The sequence below is a fragment of the Typopeltis vanoorti genome, chromosome 24 (genome assembly GCF_054136105.1).
Source record: "Typopeltis vanoorti isolate ZY-2024b chromosome 24, IOZ_Tvanoo_1.0, whole genome shotgun sequence".
In the NCBI taxonomy this organism is placed as follows: Eukaryota; Metazoa; Arthropoda; class Arachnida; order Uropygi; family Thelyphonidae; genus Typopeltis; species Typopeltis vanoorti.
In genome coordinates, this window is record NC_143572.1 from 18,285,492 (window position 1) to 18,302,445 (window position 16,954).

General features: G+C 36.1%; 1 protein-coding gene across 1 annotated transcript in view; it reads right to left on the minus strand.

Moving 5' to 3' along the window:
- The window catches only part of LOC150092964 (DNA mismatch repair protein Msh3-like), a 209,898-nt gene that overhangs the window by 55,832 nt on the left and 137,112 nt on the right, over positions 1-16,954 (minus strand). Inside the window, exons 16-17 of the mRNA XM_090414114.1 lie at positions 15,939-16,093; positions 15,397-15,583 (exon numbers count right to left, since the gene is read on the minus strand). Coding sequence (XP_090270240.1) covers positions 15,397-15,583; positions 15,939-16,093 — 342 coding nt within the window. The remainder of the gene's footprint in view (positions 1-15,396; positions 15,584-15,938; positions 16,094-16,954) is intronic.

The following is a 16,954-nucleotide window of genomic DNA, read 5'->3' on the forward strand; positions in this document are numbered from 1 at the left end:
TGCATCATTAACGCATAGAATAAAATTCAATGTGTCTGTGAAGTTCGAGATCGTAAAATGTTCCTATTGTATCATTGAATAAAGTACAGAGACATCTGCAGGTTGTGCAATATGTTTCTCAACAAACAATGCAATTAGAGACAACTGGGATAAAAACGGCACTAACTAATGAATCGCATGTCCCCCCCCACCCCCACAGAAAGCGCTGTATGACTCAAGCAAAACCATATGTTGCCAGTGCAATGGTTTTGTTTGAGTGAACGTGTTAAAACGAAGAAATATATAGTGAACGTGTTTCCGATATTATATAAGGAATTCGGTTGAAGAGAATTAGCATTTCAACTCAGCTGTCGGCTTGTCTTTGTCATTTAGTAGCATGATCTTTTGTTAATACCGCACCAATCATATGAACACGGATGTCTGAAGTTTGAGAAACACTGCTATACGTAACTGGAATGCTCTCACACACACACACATCGCAAGGAAGGAATAAAGAAATCGCATAACTCGGAACAGAGACAATTTCCAGAAATGAAAATAATAAAAAGCTGAGTATTGGCATATAACATGCCCTGTTTTTCAGATCTATTTTCAAAGAGTGCGTCTTATATGCTGGCAAATATGGTATGTGTATCTTGCCTTCAGAGAGCTCAGAATGAGACCATCATGGAAAGATGGTCTCATTCTGAGACCATCTTTCCATGATGGTCTCATTTATTGGCTATTTAGACCATTGATGGCCAATGATCTAAATAGCCAATTACCACAAGAAAACTGGCAAAATGCTATGATCGTTCTCATCTTCAAAAAAAGGAAATATCAATGAATTTATTATTATTATTATTATTATTTCGGGCAACTCCAAGGAGTCGAAAGACTCATCGAGGGAAGCTCTAACATCATGTCAAGAACAACTATTCGACATTCACACACTAGCTATCATACCCCGTCTTGAACTCATCCACGGTCATAGCACCCACAACAGACTCTGGCAGCTTATTTCACTCATTCACCACTCACCAAGTAAAAAAACCCAGCTCTAACACCCCTGCTAGCCACATTCTTGCACAGCTTCCATGTATGGCCCTAAGTCTTCCCACCACCAGTTCTATTCTCAAAAATATCTTCTGGATTAATCCTATTGAAACCATTCAATAATTTGAATGTCTCAATCATATCACCCCCTTTTCCACCTATCAACCAATTTTTGCAACCCACAAATCTTCAACCTGTTCTCATAAGGTTCATTCCACAGACCTGCTATCATCTTGGTCACTTGTCTCTGGATCCTCTCCACCTCCTCCCCATCATGAAAAAACCCTGGCACCCATACCTGGGCACAGTAGTTTAGATGGGGTCTTATCAAGGCTCGATAGAGGGGAACAATAACCTGTTTGTCTCTGCCCGTTAAAGTGTTTTTCAGCAACCAAGTGATTTGATGAGCTGATTTAGCCACTTTTGCAATGTGCCCCCCTAAACTTCAACTCCCTATCCACCAACACTTCCAAATCCCTGGTCTCATCAATCTCCTGGAGTACGGTTCCACCAATGTGATATACTGCTGCTAATCTTTTTACTCCAAAATGCATAACCTTACACTTTGCCACATTAAATTGACATCCATTCTCCTTAGCCCAGTCCTCCAAACTATCCAAATCATCCTGCAAAATTTTGACATCCTGTGCAATCACAATAGTTGTACCCAACTTTGCATCATCAGCAAACAAGTGAACACTTCCTCTCAGATCCTTTCCTAAATCGTTAATGGAGAAATTGAAAAGTAGTGGTCCAAGAACCGAACCCTGCGGCACACCACTGGTCACAAGCCGTCGTTTGGACTCCACTCCTGAATAAACCACTCTCTGGTATTTCTCCATCAACGACACTCTTATCCATCTCACCAACCCTATATCCATCCCCATCTGCTCCAGTTTACTGATTAGAGTTCCATGTGGTATCCTGTCAAAGGCCTTGGCAAGGTCCAGTAGAATCACTCTAAACCCATTACTCTTATCCAGTTCAGCCGTCACTGTGTTATAGAACGTGAGCAAGTTACTGAGGCATGATCTACCCTTCACAAAACCATGTTGTCCCCCATTTTCATCTATCCAATCCTGTATTCTTCTCTTGACTAATTTCTCCAAGACCTTGACAATGATTCCTGATATGCTAATTGGTCGGTAATTTACAACAGCAGTCTTGGAACCTCCATTATGCAGTGGAACTATTTTCCCCTCTTTCCACCCTCTCGAGACTAACCCAACCCCTATACTCAAATTAAACAAAATGGTCAAGGGTACTGACAATTCTTTAGCCGCTTCACATACGACATGAGCTGGTATACCATCCAATCCCGCAGATGTATTGACGTTGAGGTTTTGCAATAGACTATTCACCTCCACTTCATTCACCACAATTCCCGTATAATCTATTGGTTCATTCATTTCTGCAATGTCACCACCTGGAAGATATATTCTTGCAAAGTGCTCGCTCAGTAATTCAACTATATCAACTGATACGGTTACCTCCCTACCATCGTCATTCTTTAAAATCATTCTGCTATATACATTTTTTCTTTTACTTGCAACATATCGAAAAAACTGTTTAGAATTCTCTTTAGCCTGCATGGCCAATGTTCTTTCGTAATCTATTTTGCTTTTCTTGCCACACTCGTTACCCTTCTGGCCTGCGCTTTATACCGTTCATGTGCCTGCAAGGTCACCTTTCTCCTTAAATTCCCTCCATAGTTGTTTCTTTTTTTGCAGCTAAAGCTTAATGGTGTTATTCATCCATTTAACCCCTACTTGATTTATTATTCGAACTCTAAGTATGCAGTCAGCCATTGCTTCATGCAAACACTTCTTAACCGCCTCCCATGCACTATCAACTTCTAGCCTTTGCAGTTGTACATGCCATGGCAATGAACCAATCAATTTCCTAAGCTTGTCATACTTACCAGCCCGATAATTCCATATATACCCTGTCTTAATTGTAAATTCCATACCTTTAGTCACCTCCCAAGTCAAGACCCTATGATCACTCTCACCGATTGGTGGCAACGTGGTCATATTCGTTACAGCCAAATTCTCAGATGCAATTACCAGGTCAAGCACTCTCTGACCCCTAGTATTTTCCATTACATGCTGTTGCAGATAGTTATCCCTTAATAACCCATAAATTCCTTCCTCCCATGTGTCCTCTCCTCCTTCCAATCAATGTTACTATAGTTGAAATCTCCCATAATAATTACCCTCCTTCTGCTCATTTCTTCTATTTGCTTATGCATACACTTTCCACCATCTATTCCATCACCTGGTCTATAGCAGCCCCCAACTGTATATTTAGTTCTGCTAGTTTCAATCTCACATCAAATAGCCTCAAATCTCTATCCTGCAGTTCCACTTCTATTCTTCTTGGCTGTAGCTCATCAGTTATCATCAAAAATACTCCTTCCCCCATTTTATTTTTCCTGTCACTCCTGAACACACCATACCCCTCACATTCAATCCCACTAGCTGTGTCATCTTCTGTCAGCCATGTTTCACTAATGCCAATAACCTGTGGTCTGGAAGTGCCAACCAAGGCCAAAAATTCTTCCTTCTTGTTCCTAATACTTCTGCCATTTGTATACATGAATTGCAGAAGCCGATTTGTCCCATTCCTATTTGAATGTCAAAACTATAGAGGCATAAGCCTTTTAAATACCAGATATAAAACATATTAAAGTCTCGTAAAGACTAAATTAAACAAATATTATGAAAATATTTTTTGAAAAGAACAAAACGGTTTCTGTAAAGGCAGATCCGGCACTAATGCCTTTTTCACTCTAAAGCTTCTAATAGAAAAAAAGAAGAGAATTCAATTTAGAGACCCATATATTATTCATGAATTATAAAATGGCTTTTGATAAAGTCAATCATAATAAGCTACTGGAAATTTTAAGAGATGACAACATTCCTAACCAGTTAATTAAAGCAATTTTCAATATATATACAGTTTACTGATTAGAGTTGTGTGTGTGTGTGTGTGTGTGTGTGTGTGTGTGTGTGTGTAACAATAACCAAATTAAAATAAAGACAGGTGCACAAAAATCTGAATCACAGAACATAAATGCAGGTGTCCAACAAGGATGTAGTTCATTGCCACTCCTCTTTAATATTTATATTAATAATATTATAAGAGAGAGGAGGGAAAAACCAGTTTTGACATTCAGATAAATGGATGCACCAACATCAATACAATTTTATTTGCCGATGAACAGGTTCTAACTGAAGATAACAAAGATTCACTACATCGAGCAGCCTTTTCATTAAATGAAATAGCAAAAACATACAACATGGAAATTTCCACTTCCAAAACCAAAGTTCATGGCATTTAAAGGCCGAGGCCCATTTAGATGCAAAATTTGCATCAACAATGATATTATAAAACAGGTTAATGCATTCAAATATCTAGACTAGTACTTATCTTATGAAAGAGAGAAAGACAACATAAAATAACCAATTATATAGGAATAACAAAAACCATTAATCAGATATTCAATTCAAATTTAATAAGAAAACAAGAATAAGAATCCATAACTCAATAGCAAGACCTATCCTAACATATGGTTCAGAAGCCTAGACACTCAAGCAGACAGAAAAAGGACTGATAAGCTCTGAAATGAGATTTCTGTGCAAAACAGCTGGATACAGTAGACTACAATTCAAAAGAAATAGTGATTTCTTAAAGGAACTTGAGGTGATATTTGCCTTAGACTACATCGATCTTTATAGAGAGATTGAGACAACATACAGAAAGAATGAGTGAAGAAAGACTCTCCAGAGAGAATACAGAGATATCAACCTCTAGGGGAAGGAATAGACGATGGTCTTTGAAAAGATGGGAAGAGACTGTAACTGGCCATTAGGCCTATTACTGGAAAGCAAGAATATGTGATGAGTCACCTAGAACGTTGATCTTTACAGTGGTATGGATATGTTCAATGAATGTCACAGGAGAGATGGCCCAGGCGAGCAAAAAACTGGTCACCACCAGGAAGATGGAAGAGAGGACAGCCTTGACTTACATGGCGAGGAGTTGTAGAGGCAATGCATATAAGAGGGTTGCAAGAAGGTTCATGGAATGACTGTTCACAGTGAAAATGCCTTTAAAAGTAAATAACTTGAAGACTTTCTACATTGGCCAAACCTCAACAAGGCTGATTCTATAGCATTTACAGAATGATTTGAATACGTGTGTAGAGGCTTAAGTGCTGTGAGAACATCATGTTGGAGGCTTAATGGATTGTATATAGCACTCAGAAAGGATTAAAAAAAACAGAATTTAATTCTTCTTATATTTCGTCTCAGTCAATGAGACATCTTCAGGGATTACAAAAAAACGAATGTAACATAAAAATAAATAACAAACAATAGTAAGCTCAACCACGTGGGAGACAATAAAGCCCTATCCAGGTGGAGCGCCCTCTAAGGACGGTTGTAGGTGGCCTGGAATGTAAAGTGGGACATCTGGTGATAAGCGTTTCCCAAATCTTAGGAGGCTTAATGCAACCATATTTGTTAAGATTTGGTTGATTCCTTAGAGCTGCTGCTGATTCTAAGAATAGTCTTTCTCTTTTGAATTTACTGTGGTTAAGCATGGTGGTTTTTTTTCCATGAGATCCTGTGGGTTGTATCCAAGACATGGTCAGCCACGCCTAACTGACCATAGTTGTGCTTGTAAATGTATGACTTATGTTCCTCCAGGTGGATAGTAGCCGATTATTTCTGTTAAGAATTAAATTCTGTTTCTAAAACTTTCTGAGTGCTGTATACAATCCATTAAGCTCCAACATAATGATTTGAATAGGCTGGAAATGTGGGCAAATGATGACTGCCATTTCAATGTCAATGAATATAAAGTTATGCACTTTGACATGATGAGATATTTAATGGCATATTATGTTAACTGATTATGACTGCAATGTCAAATTGCAATTTCTTGCAATTACAATGTCAAAACATAATTGCAATGTCAAAATGAACATTGACATGTAAGGATAAGGAAGTCGTTTTGGCTTTTTACAAGACCTTGATATGACTGCACCTAGACTACTGTGTACAGATTTGGTCTCATGGATTAGGAGGGGATAAAAGACCTATCAAAAAGGTGCAGAGAGTTACAAAAATTATATCAGAATTATGGAATGTAGATTGTGAGGATAGATTGAGAGCTTGTGGAATGCAGACCCTGGTAACTAGGAGAAAGAAGGGTGACAGAGGTGTATAAACTTCTGAAAGAGTGTTATAGGCAGTGGTGAGCTATGGAAATTTTAACAAAGGGCTCGCATTGTGGAGGAAAAAAAAAAAAAAGCTGTATTTCACACCAAAACCTTTATTAATACAGCTTGTGTACAAATTCAAATCAAAAAGTATAAGAGGACAATCAACCTCTAAAGGCTATTATTTTTAAACAAATATTTCATGATCTAAACATGAAATATTTGCACACAATTAACCGTGTTAATTTATCTTACATAAGAAAAACATTTTTTAACTATCAAAATATAATAAGAATGAAATCTTTTATAATCTTTTATAAAACATTTGATTGGCTATTGGTTTTACCATCCGATTGGCTACCAGAAGGGAGAAGGTTAATGATAGCACATGCACTTATTTTATTTTCAAACTTGAGCACATTCGTTATAGAGGAGTTGAAACGATAATTCCAAATAATCTATATCAGGCATGGCCAACTTCATTCTATACGAGGGCCAATATATGTTGAGTGGTAGCATCACAGGCCGCACACTTTTAGACAGAACTTACCGGAAATAAAAATAAACTCTGCATTTTTATCAAGGCAATAGTTATATGTATTGAATTACTATATTTGTTAAATCATTTTACTACTGGGAGAACAATATAAAATACTTGATTGATTTAAATATAAGTTGTTAAATCAAATTTAATTATATATTTCTTGTTTTTTTATATGTAACACAACTTAATGAGAACACTGTGGATGTTCATATGCAGCAACAAGTTCATCAAAGTCGATTTTCAATGATGACTAATAGCTAAATAGCTCGAAACTAATAGCTAAATTAATAATACATATAATTTAATATAGTTTTTATCCTGCCGGGGGCCGCACAAAATCACGTTACGGGCAACATGTGGCCTGTGGGCCGGCTTTTGGCCATCATGATCTATACATTAGGCTATACATTAGGCTGATCTATACATTAGGCTGAATAGACTAATTTTTGTTAGGTTACTGTATGAGTTTGTCACTTAACTACTGGCCAAGACATCTATAGACATCAAGGTACGAGTGCATAGATACGAGTGCATATTAAAATTTTAATACCAGTGATATTACATTAAAATATATGATGGATACGAAGCGTATGAGGATGCGTATTTGATCCATAATGGCCGGTAAGGTGGTTTTTAATATGTTTCAAAAAAGAATTTTTTTTTGAAAAAATAAAAAAGTAAACAAGAAGAATAAGGAGCTCACAAATTTAAGAAAAATTTAAGCCCCCATGAGCCCCTTATAACTCACCACTGGTTATAGGATATTGTCAGATGAAATTTTTTTACATGGAAAGTTGGAAGAGAACATGGGGGCATCCATGGAAGTTAAGTTTATGCACAATTAAGAAAGGAGTAACTAGATTTTCTCTCACAGAACAATGAGTGAGTGGAACAGTGTGCTTGTTGAAGTGGTAAGTGAATCTAGTATGAATGAGTTTAAGGGAAGGTATGAGAGCTGGTGTGGGTGATGCATGGCCTCTTTCAGTGAGTCCTTGACTCCCTGGAGATCCAAGATAACAATAATAATAATAATATGTTGGAGGTTGTGCTTTGCATTATGGGATATTAAGGTAAGTATAGTGAAGTCATTAGCCTCTATATATGAGTTGCCCAGTCCTGAAATTACTTCAGGTACAAATATTGTTTGCTTACACTTGGATAAAGGATTAAACATTAAACCAAGAATATAATTTCTTGGCATCTTTAATTTATAATAATAATAATAATAATATTATTATTATTATTATAAATTATAATATTATTATATTATAATAATAATATTATTATTATCATCATCATCATTAAATTTATATTATTAAATAATATCAATTTTTTACATTTGAGAGATGGACAAGATGAAGATGAACAATTTGTTTTTAAAATCTCCTCTTTTTGATTTCTTTGGTTAAAAATCTCTCTACTCCAGTCTATCAAGTTCATTTGCTGTCTCTATTGCTTTCCTGATGCAATCCACAATTTTACATTTCATGTTTTTTTGTATTTCTCCAGTTTAATGTTCCTGATAATTAAGTTAGCTTCATTAGAGAGTATAATATTCAAAACTCCAACTGGCTGTGCTCTTCCCACCACTAATCCAGCAGGAAGAAGATATATCAAGGCATTTGTTAACACCAGTGATCTTTTCATTGTTCACATGCTTACTAGAATAACAGATAACTCTACTCATTCACTAAGCACTCACTCTTGGTCTTGTCCTCTTACATGTACTGTGGTTACTGTTTGTCCTCTAAGCAGTTCAGATCACTATTTACCAGATGCACAGTTCATTAGAAGAGACTAAAGTGCTATATAAAAAAAAGTCATTTTTTATTAGAAAGATTGTATTAAGAGAGAGAACTGAAGTTCTGATTGATCAGCCTAATCTAAATAAGACCGGCTGTATCAGCGTGAGTGTGAGTGTGTAAGGGCTGATGTTACTGAAGTGTCAAATCTTAACTCGCAGGAGACCATTACATAGCCATAGTCTTTTAGGAATGTGGAGAACCAAAAAGGCTTCTGACTTAATGCCCAATCCTCACTTTCTCATGGTGCACCCTATTAATAGAAGCAAAGGGTGTGTCCAGCTTGTGACTCTATGGGGTGAAAATAAAGGGAGATGGAATAGTTTAAGGTTAATGGGTTGCATTTCAATGGTTTGATGTTGGATATTTGGAGAAACTGTTGTTTGCGTAGAGAGTGCAGAGCCAGATAAGGTCAATGTAATTTATAATTCCTGTTTATATTCTAGTCTTTTCTTGAATAAATTATTACTATACTAATTTTTAAACCAGACTAGAGCCATAAAACCCCCAGTCACCCTTATAACAATAATCCCTATAGAGTCTGGTTGGTCAAGTGGTTAGCATATCTACTCTACAACCACCAGACTGTAATTTGAATCCTTTGCCATGATCATGGATGTTCATGATTGTCTTTAAGTGGAAGATGAATTTCAATGTTTGGTGTGAGATCACTGCTCTGCTTATTGGAGACCTGAAGTTCCATGTTTGGTTTCTAGAGCAAGGTTTTCCTGACCGTGTAAACAATAGAATAAAAAATATATATAATTAATAAAAATATAAAATGAATACTTAGCCTACCCATTGTACAAATGTACTATAGGTTTACAAAAATCTTTTGTGGATGGGAGCCACATAAAAAAAAATGACAATATTATTTTATCATTTTAGTTAATTATCCAAATGCTATTCTTTCTCTTAAATATTAAATGAAAGAGTGAACTATAAAAAAAGAAATTAAATTACATTACAGGTTTCTCTGATTAATATGTTTGATATTTGTTTGATACTCTATGTATCTGTATATAAATGTTATTTTTTTTCTTTTTAAGCATTCATATTCACTCATTTATTTTTTACTCTCCCATTTGCTATTGCCACATGGCATACTATTCATGATTCAAAAAAATTTTTTGGATGTACTATTATGCTAAAAGATGCACTAAGCAGATTACACTTAATTTTCAAAAGGCAAAATTACCCCTGATGTAGGTAAAGTTATGGTGTGTGTGTAATCTGGTTGGGGTTGGGTGTTCTTTTTAAGGAGCTGGTAAGGGTTTTTCTGTTGTATCCATTTTATTGGAGTAAAGTGAGTAGAGACTGCTGCTCCAAGTAAGGTAGTGATAGTCTTAATGTCTTAGGTAGCCCCCCCACCCCTAAGCAAGCCTGTACATAAATCATATCTTTACCCTACATTTATCCACACACACATGCCTAGACTGAGCAGGCCACCTAAGATTCACAAACCTAGAGTTCCATAGCATCCCATCATGGATGCCATGAATTGTCCCAAACTGAACTGGCTAACTTGTCCCAAACTATGAACTGGGTAGTGGTAGTCTTAATGTCTTAGGTAGCCCCCCACCTCCTAAGCAAGCCTGTACATAAATCATATCTTTACCCTACATTTATCCACACACACATGCCTAGACTGAGCAGGCCACCTAAAATTCACAAACCTAGAGTTCCATAGCATCCCATCATGGATGCCATAAATTGTCCCAAACTATGAACTGGCCAACTCTTAGCATCCAGACACAACAATATAAAAAAAAAATACTCCACACACTTTAAAGCCACTATATGGAACCTTCAATTAGAGAAGAACGATCACTTAGTGAGCTTCGATGTTCCATTAGACAATAACACTTGGAGGAAGCTAATTTCATTAAATGGTACTTCACAAATCCCAGTTTAAATCAGAGAGAGAACGTTCCTCGAAGCTACAAAAATTCTAAAGAACTTGGTAATTGCATCAGAACTGATGGTATGATCTTGCACAGTTTTTGGTGCACCATCCTATCTACTCTTCAGCATTAATAACAAATTACCACAAAGCAGACCACCATTGCCCTCCATGCACATGACTCTCTTTGTTCTTGAGGTCATTTCATTGTGTCTTCACTGACTGTGTATTGTTAAAGTGCCTCTGCTAATAGTAGTTTGAGCTAGAATAACATAGGTTTATAAATAATTAAATTTTAATCAGTAAATTATTTATTTGCATTCCAGTTTCTATATAATTTTTGTTCTAGAAACTTCAATGTGAATCGCAGTTTATCTCAAAAGACAAATGAGATATCAAAAAATACACATCTTAAGCATTAAATTGGATTGTAGTAAAAAATCGGAAATTGGACAATCTGGAAATAAGCTGTGATTAATCTTATTAATTAATTGTATGTGATTAATTGTAAAACCTTTCACAAGTAAACATTTTATGAATCCACTGAATCAAAATTGCTGCCATAATTAATAGGATGCTATGAAAAATCTAAAAAAAATATTTTCTTTCATTTAAAGGAAAACGTAACCAAATAACTCACTTTCATCAAAATGCAAAATTAACGGGCTTCAATTTAATTTTTAGCTTGATGATTTTATATGGAATAACCTAGTAATTTGCAATGGGCCTTCGGATAAAATGAATAGACCAATAAAAAAAAATGTAACAAAAGGGGGAGTTTTCCCGCCATTTCCTTTTCTACCATCATATTCTAATTCCCTCCCATTCTCTCTCTCTCTCTCTCTCTCTCTGGGTTTCTGATAATTCTCAACATCTTTCTATGCACCTCAACAATGCATGATATTATACATGACTGAAAAAAAAAAAAAGAGGTGTGTACTGTGCATTATGCAAAGAACAACTTGATGTGAAGTCATCTGCTTTCTATACCATAAGCCTGGTCATTATGCTATGTTACATGCAAATTATTGTTCTCATATACATGGATAAAACAAAAATATTATTATTATTATTTCGGGCAGCTCCAAGGAGTTCTTAGACTCATCAAGGGAGGCCTAACATCATGTCAAGAACAACTATTCAACATTCACACAGTATCTATCATACCTCACCTTGAACTCATTTACAGACATGGCACCCACAACAGACTCTGGTAGCTTATTCCACTCATTTACCACACTCCAAGTAAAAAACCTAGCTCTAATGCCCTTGCTAACCACGCTCTTACCAAACTTCCTTTCCTATTCTCAAAAATATCTTCTGAATTAATCTTATAGAAACCATTCTTTAATTTGAATGTCTTCAATCATATCACCCCCTTTTCTGCCTATCAACCAATTTCTGCAGCCCACAAATCTTCAACCTGTTCTCATAAGGTTCATTCCATAGTCCTGCTATTATCTTGGTCACTTGTCTCTGGATCCTCTCCACCTCCTCCCCATTGAGAAGAAACCCTGGTGCCCATATCTGGGCACAGTAGTCTAGATGGGGTCTTATCAAGGCTTGATACAGAGGAACAATAACCTGTTTGTCTCTGCTCGTTAAAGTGTTTTTCAGCAACCAAGTGATTTGATGAGCTGATTTAGCCACTTTTGCAATGTTCCCCCCTAAAATTCAACTTCCTATCCACCAACACTCCCAAATCCCTGGCCTCATCAATCTCCTGGAGTACGGTTCCACCAATGTGATATACTGCTGCTAATCGTTTCACCCCAAAATGCAAAACCTTACATTTTTCCACATTAAATTGACATCCATTCTCTTTAGCCCAGTCCTCCAAAATCATCCTGCAAAATTTTGACATCCTGAGCATTCACTATTGCTCTACCTAACTTTGCATCATCTGCAAACAGATGCACGGTTCCTCTCAGATCCTTTCCTATGTCGTTAATGAACAAATTAAACAGTAATGGTCCAAGAACAGAGCCCTGCGGCACACCACTAGTCACAGGCCATCTTTTAGACTCTACTCCTGAATAAACCACTCTCTGATATCTCTCCATCAACCACCCTCCTATGCATCTCACCAACCCTATATCCATTCTTATATGCTGCAGTTTACTGATTAGAATTCCATGTGGTATCCTATCAAAGACTTTAGCAAGGTCCAGTAGAATCACTGTAAACCCATTACCCTTATTTACTTCAGCCATCACAGTGTTATAGAATGTGAGCAAGTTACTGAGGCATGATCTACCCTTCACAAAACCATGCTGTCCCCCATACAGTATCCCATTTTCATCTATCCAATCTAGTATTTTCCTCTTGACTATTTTCTCTAAGACCTTGACAACAATTCCTGATATACTGATCGGCTAGTAATTTTCAACAGCAGTCTTGGAACCTTCTTTAGGCAGTGGAACTATTTGAAAGATTGATTGGTTCATTGCCATGGCATGTATAACTGTAAGGTACCGATATGTTGATGACATCTTTATCATTTGGAATCACACAAAAGAAGAACTAATGGATTATCTCAACCAAATCAATAGTTTCCACCATACCATCAAATTCACATTAGAAATTGAAAAAGATGAAAAACTTCCATTCCTAGGCATCCTAATAAAGAAACAAACCAATAACAGTATCAACCTGTCTGTGTATAGAAAACATACAAATACTGGACGTTACCTCCATTTCAACTCGTCACATTATATCCCGGAAACTTAGCGTTATCCATATGCTTAAGAAAAGAGCTATACATCACACAACAGACCAAGATGACTTACAAAAAGAATTAACTACAATATCCAGAGAGCTATCCTTAAATGGTTATCCAAAAAGACTCTGCAACAAGATTCTCTTTTCGGATATACCACAAAGACAACGTGATGACACCCAATACATCAGTACTATAACTGTTCCATTTGTCAGCAGCATTTCCAAAAAATTGGCTATCCTTCTAAAACCACACGATATTAGAGTAGCATTCAAGCCGGTCAATACTATTTGGAAATTTTTAAGATCACCGAAAGACCCTCATCCATTCTACAAGTACTCAGGAGTATATAACATACCTTGCTCCTGTGGTGTCTGTTACATTGGTCAGACCTCTAGAAGCTTCAAAACGAGACAGAAAGAACATGTAGGATATGTCAGAAACAACAGACAAGATATTTCAGGCCTTTTTTGCCATTTTGCCTCTACCAACCATCTCATTGAGTGGGACAAGAGTCATATGCCTTATATAGAAGGGAACTACCATTCCAGAACCTTCAAGGAGGCTGCTACGGTCGCCTGTTTAACAAGAAACCTAAATAAGAATCAAGGTCTAATCCTAACGGAAATTTGGAAAGCTTTAATCAGATCACTAAACATCAAAAAAAATGAACTTTCACACCAATTACATTATGTCTCGCAACAAATAAATCATGTTCCCAAGACACGTGCATTGTCTCGCACAATACTAATTTTGTATGAATTAGAACTGTCAGTTAAAAACCTAATCTGTTACCTTCATGTAGCTTACCAATTGTATTCCCTGAAGATGCCGATAGCAAAAATCGGCAAAACATGTAGGAAGATAAATTAAAACTCACTTGACTAACCTTCAAAAAAAAGTGTTATAGTTATTAGAGTAGATGAGGTTGAATATTAGACTAGTGCATTGGATTAGAGAGTGGCTATCTGAGAGGTATCAGCAAATTGTGTATGGGGGAGTAATATCCCGGAAGTCACTAGTGGTGTACCACAGGGGATCTGTTTTAGGACCACTGCAGTTTAACCTGTATGCTAATGCTATTGTGGAGGATTTAAATGGAGATATTCAGTGTTTTACAGATGATGCAAAGTTGAGAAGAACAATGAGGAGTAGAGTAGCTGTTGTAGCCTTACAAGATTTGAATAGACTGAGTGAATGGGCACAGGAGTGGGGATGCTAGTTCAACACTGCAAAATGTAAGGTTTTAAAATTTGGAAAACAAAATTGGGATGCAGAATTTACTCTTGGTGGAGATATATTGTTGGAGGTGGAGGAAATAAGAGATCTCGGAGTGATGTTGGATATGGATCTGAAATTTAGTGGACATATTATCAAGATTGGAGGACAACACAACAAAATTTGGGAATGATGCAGAGGACACTGATTTGTAGAAGTATGGTTCCATTGTATAAGGTTCTGATTAGGCCACATATGGACTACTGTACACAGATTTGGTCACCGGTTTTCAAAAGGATGAAGAGATGCTGGAAAGGATCCAGAGGCAATTGACCAAAATAGTTTCTGATCTATGGAATGTTGAATATGAAGAAAGGTTGAGATGATGCAATTTGCAGTCGTGGATTGGAGGATAAGAAGGATGATATCATAGACATAAAGTTAGTAAGGGATTGTTATAGGATTAACATTGAAGAGGTTTTTCATAAAATGGTAGGAGATTGGGGAAGAACAAGAGGTCATCCCTGGAAGCTGTATGAAGAAGATGGGAGCAAGGGAGTGAGAATCAGATTTTTTGCATGGAGAGTTGTGAATGATTGGAATGCACTGGCTGAGAATCTGCAGAGAATTTGAATGTTTTTAAGGCTCTGAATATGATGATGATGAGCTATGTGCATGACAAAGCCTCCTGCAATGAGGCTTCGACTTCAGGGGGTCTTGGGTATAATAATAATAATAAATGCAGCAATTATAAACAAAATAACATTACCATTATGATTTGGATATGATGAAATACCCTGCATTCACATAACCGACAAATCATATTTTTCTTAATAAAGTATCCCAGAGGGGAATAAAAAGTATTCAAATCTTAATAAAAATTCTCCTTTAAAGTTATGAACATATTCTTGTGTATGATTTCAACATATCATTAGACTGTTTCCTTACCTTTGTAATTAAGTGATCCAAAGAAGCATAAGCAATTCCCATGCCATCATATGTACTTGTACCCCTTCCAAGTTCATCAAGAATTACAAGAGAATTCTGAGTAGCAAGATTCAGGATCTCTGCAGTTTCTTGCATTTCCACTAAGAAAGTACTTCTTTTATGTTGGATGTCATCTGCTGCTCCCATCCTACAAAAGAAAGCAACAAAATATTTTGTTTTTCATGTGCCTGAATTACTAAAACAGATAAGTGAATTAGATTGTGCTAAGTTTATTAAATTCATTTTGAGATTGGCAATTTTCACCTAACTTCAATAACTCCATTGATAATATTCCAATTTCTAAACCAGATAATATTTCTCTTCTTAAACTAACTCTAATCTTTTTTATTTTTTGGCATAATGATATCGACAGTGTCTTCAGAATCTCCCAAAACAAAATAAGACACAGTATTATTATAATTATTACTTGCAGGGAGCTGATAAATACTAATGAAAATAAACATTTAAAATTTCAAACATCAGAGAATTATATACTGACTCACCTAATGTATACTGCATCACATATAGAAATAAATGCAGATTCTGCAGGAACATATGATCCAACATGTGCCAGCACAACTATTAGTGCAACCTGACGAATATAAGAACTTTTGCCTCCCATATTTGGACCAGTTATTATCATACATCGCTTACTAGACTGAAAATTATTAATATTTAGAAGTTTATTTACAGCACACATATGTAAAAATTTTAATCAATGCAAAATTTTAAAATACATTTATTTATTTATTTTTTTGTTTGTATTTGATTAAAAGTTAAAATATCAGCATAACAAATTTCATCATGTTTCTCATCTTCAGATTACTTGTCACCATTAACATATCTTTTTTTATTTGGAAAAAAAAGTGCCATGCTCATGGAAGTCATTGCTGAACCTTGTATATTTTACTACACATGTAAACTGCTTAAAATAAATATAATGTGAGAAAAATTAGAGCATCAGAATGCAGAGCACTTTAAAATATTACTCACAATAAGTTACATGACATCCAACCCTTTCTAGGTTTTGGGAGAGAGTTTTGGAATAACCAGATGCTAAGATATGGGTGGGGTTAACATTTGAATGATCAATATGCAGTAAAACTTAAGTTAACAGACATTGTGCTTATAGGATTTTATTTGATGTTAAATGATGCAGTCTTGACTGGGAGATTGTAAAAAATGAGGAATATTCTGTCAAGAAGTTATATATGTGGAACTACAAAGCAGGATTATGGCAGGCTTAGGAGGAAGCACAAAGCTGTGTCATGGAATAAACCCTGCAAGGGAAGGATATTAGTAGTGTGTGGGAAATAGTATCTGAATATTACACCTTAACCTAAGGTGTAATATTCAGATGATCAGTTTAGTTGATTATCTGAACTCAAACATAAGTGTTGTGGATTTTTTGAGGACAGTGCAATGTCAGGACTGGATGTGTGCTTTGGGAAATGTTGTAAATGTGCATATTGAGAGTGAGTTTGTAGAAAGATCGATAACTTAGAGATTCATAGAAACT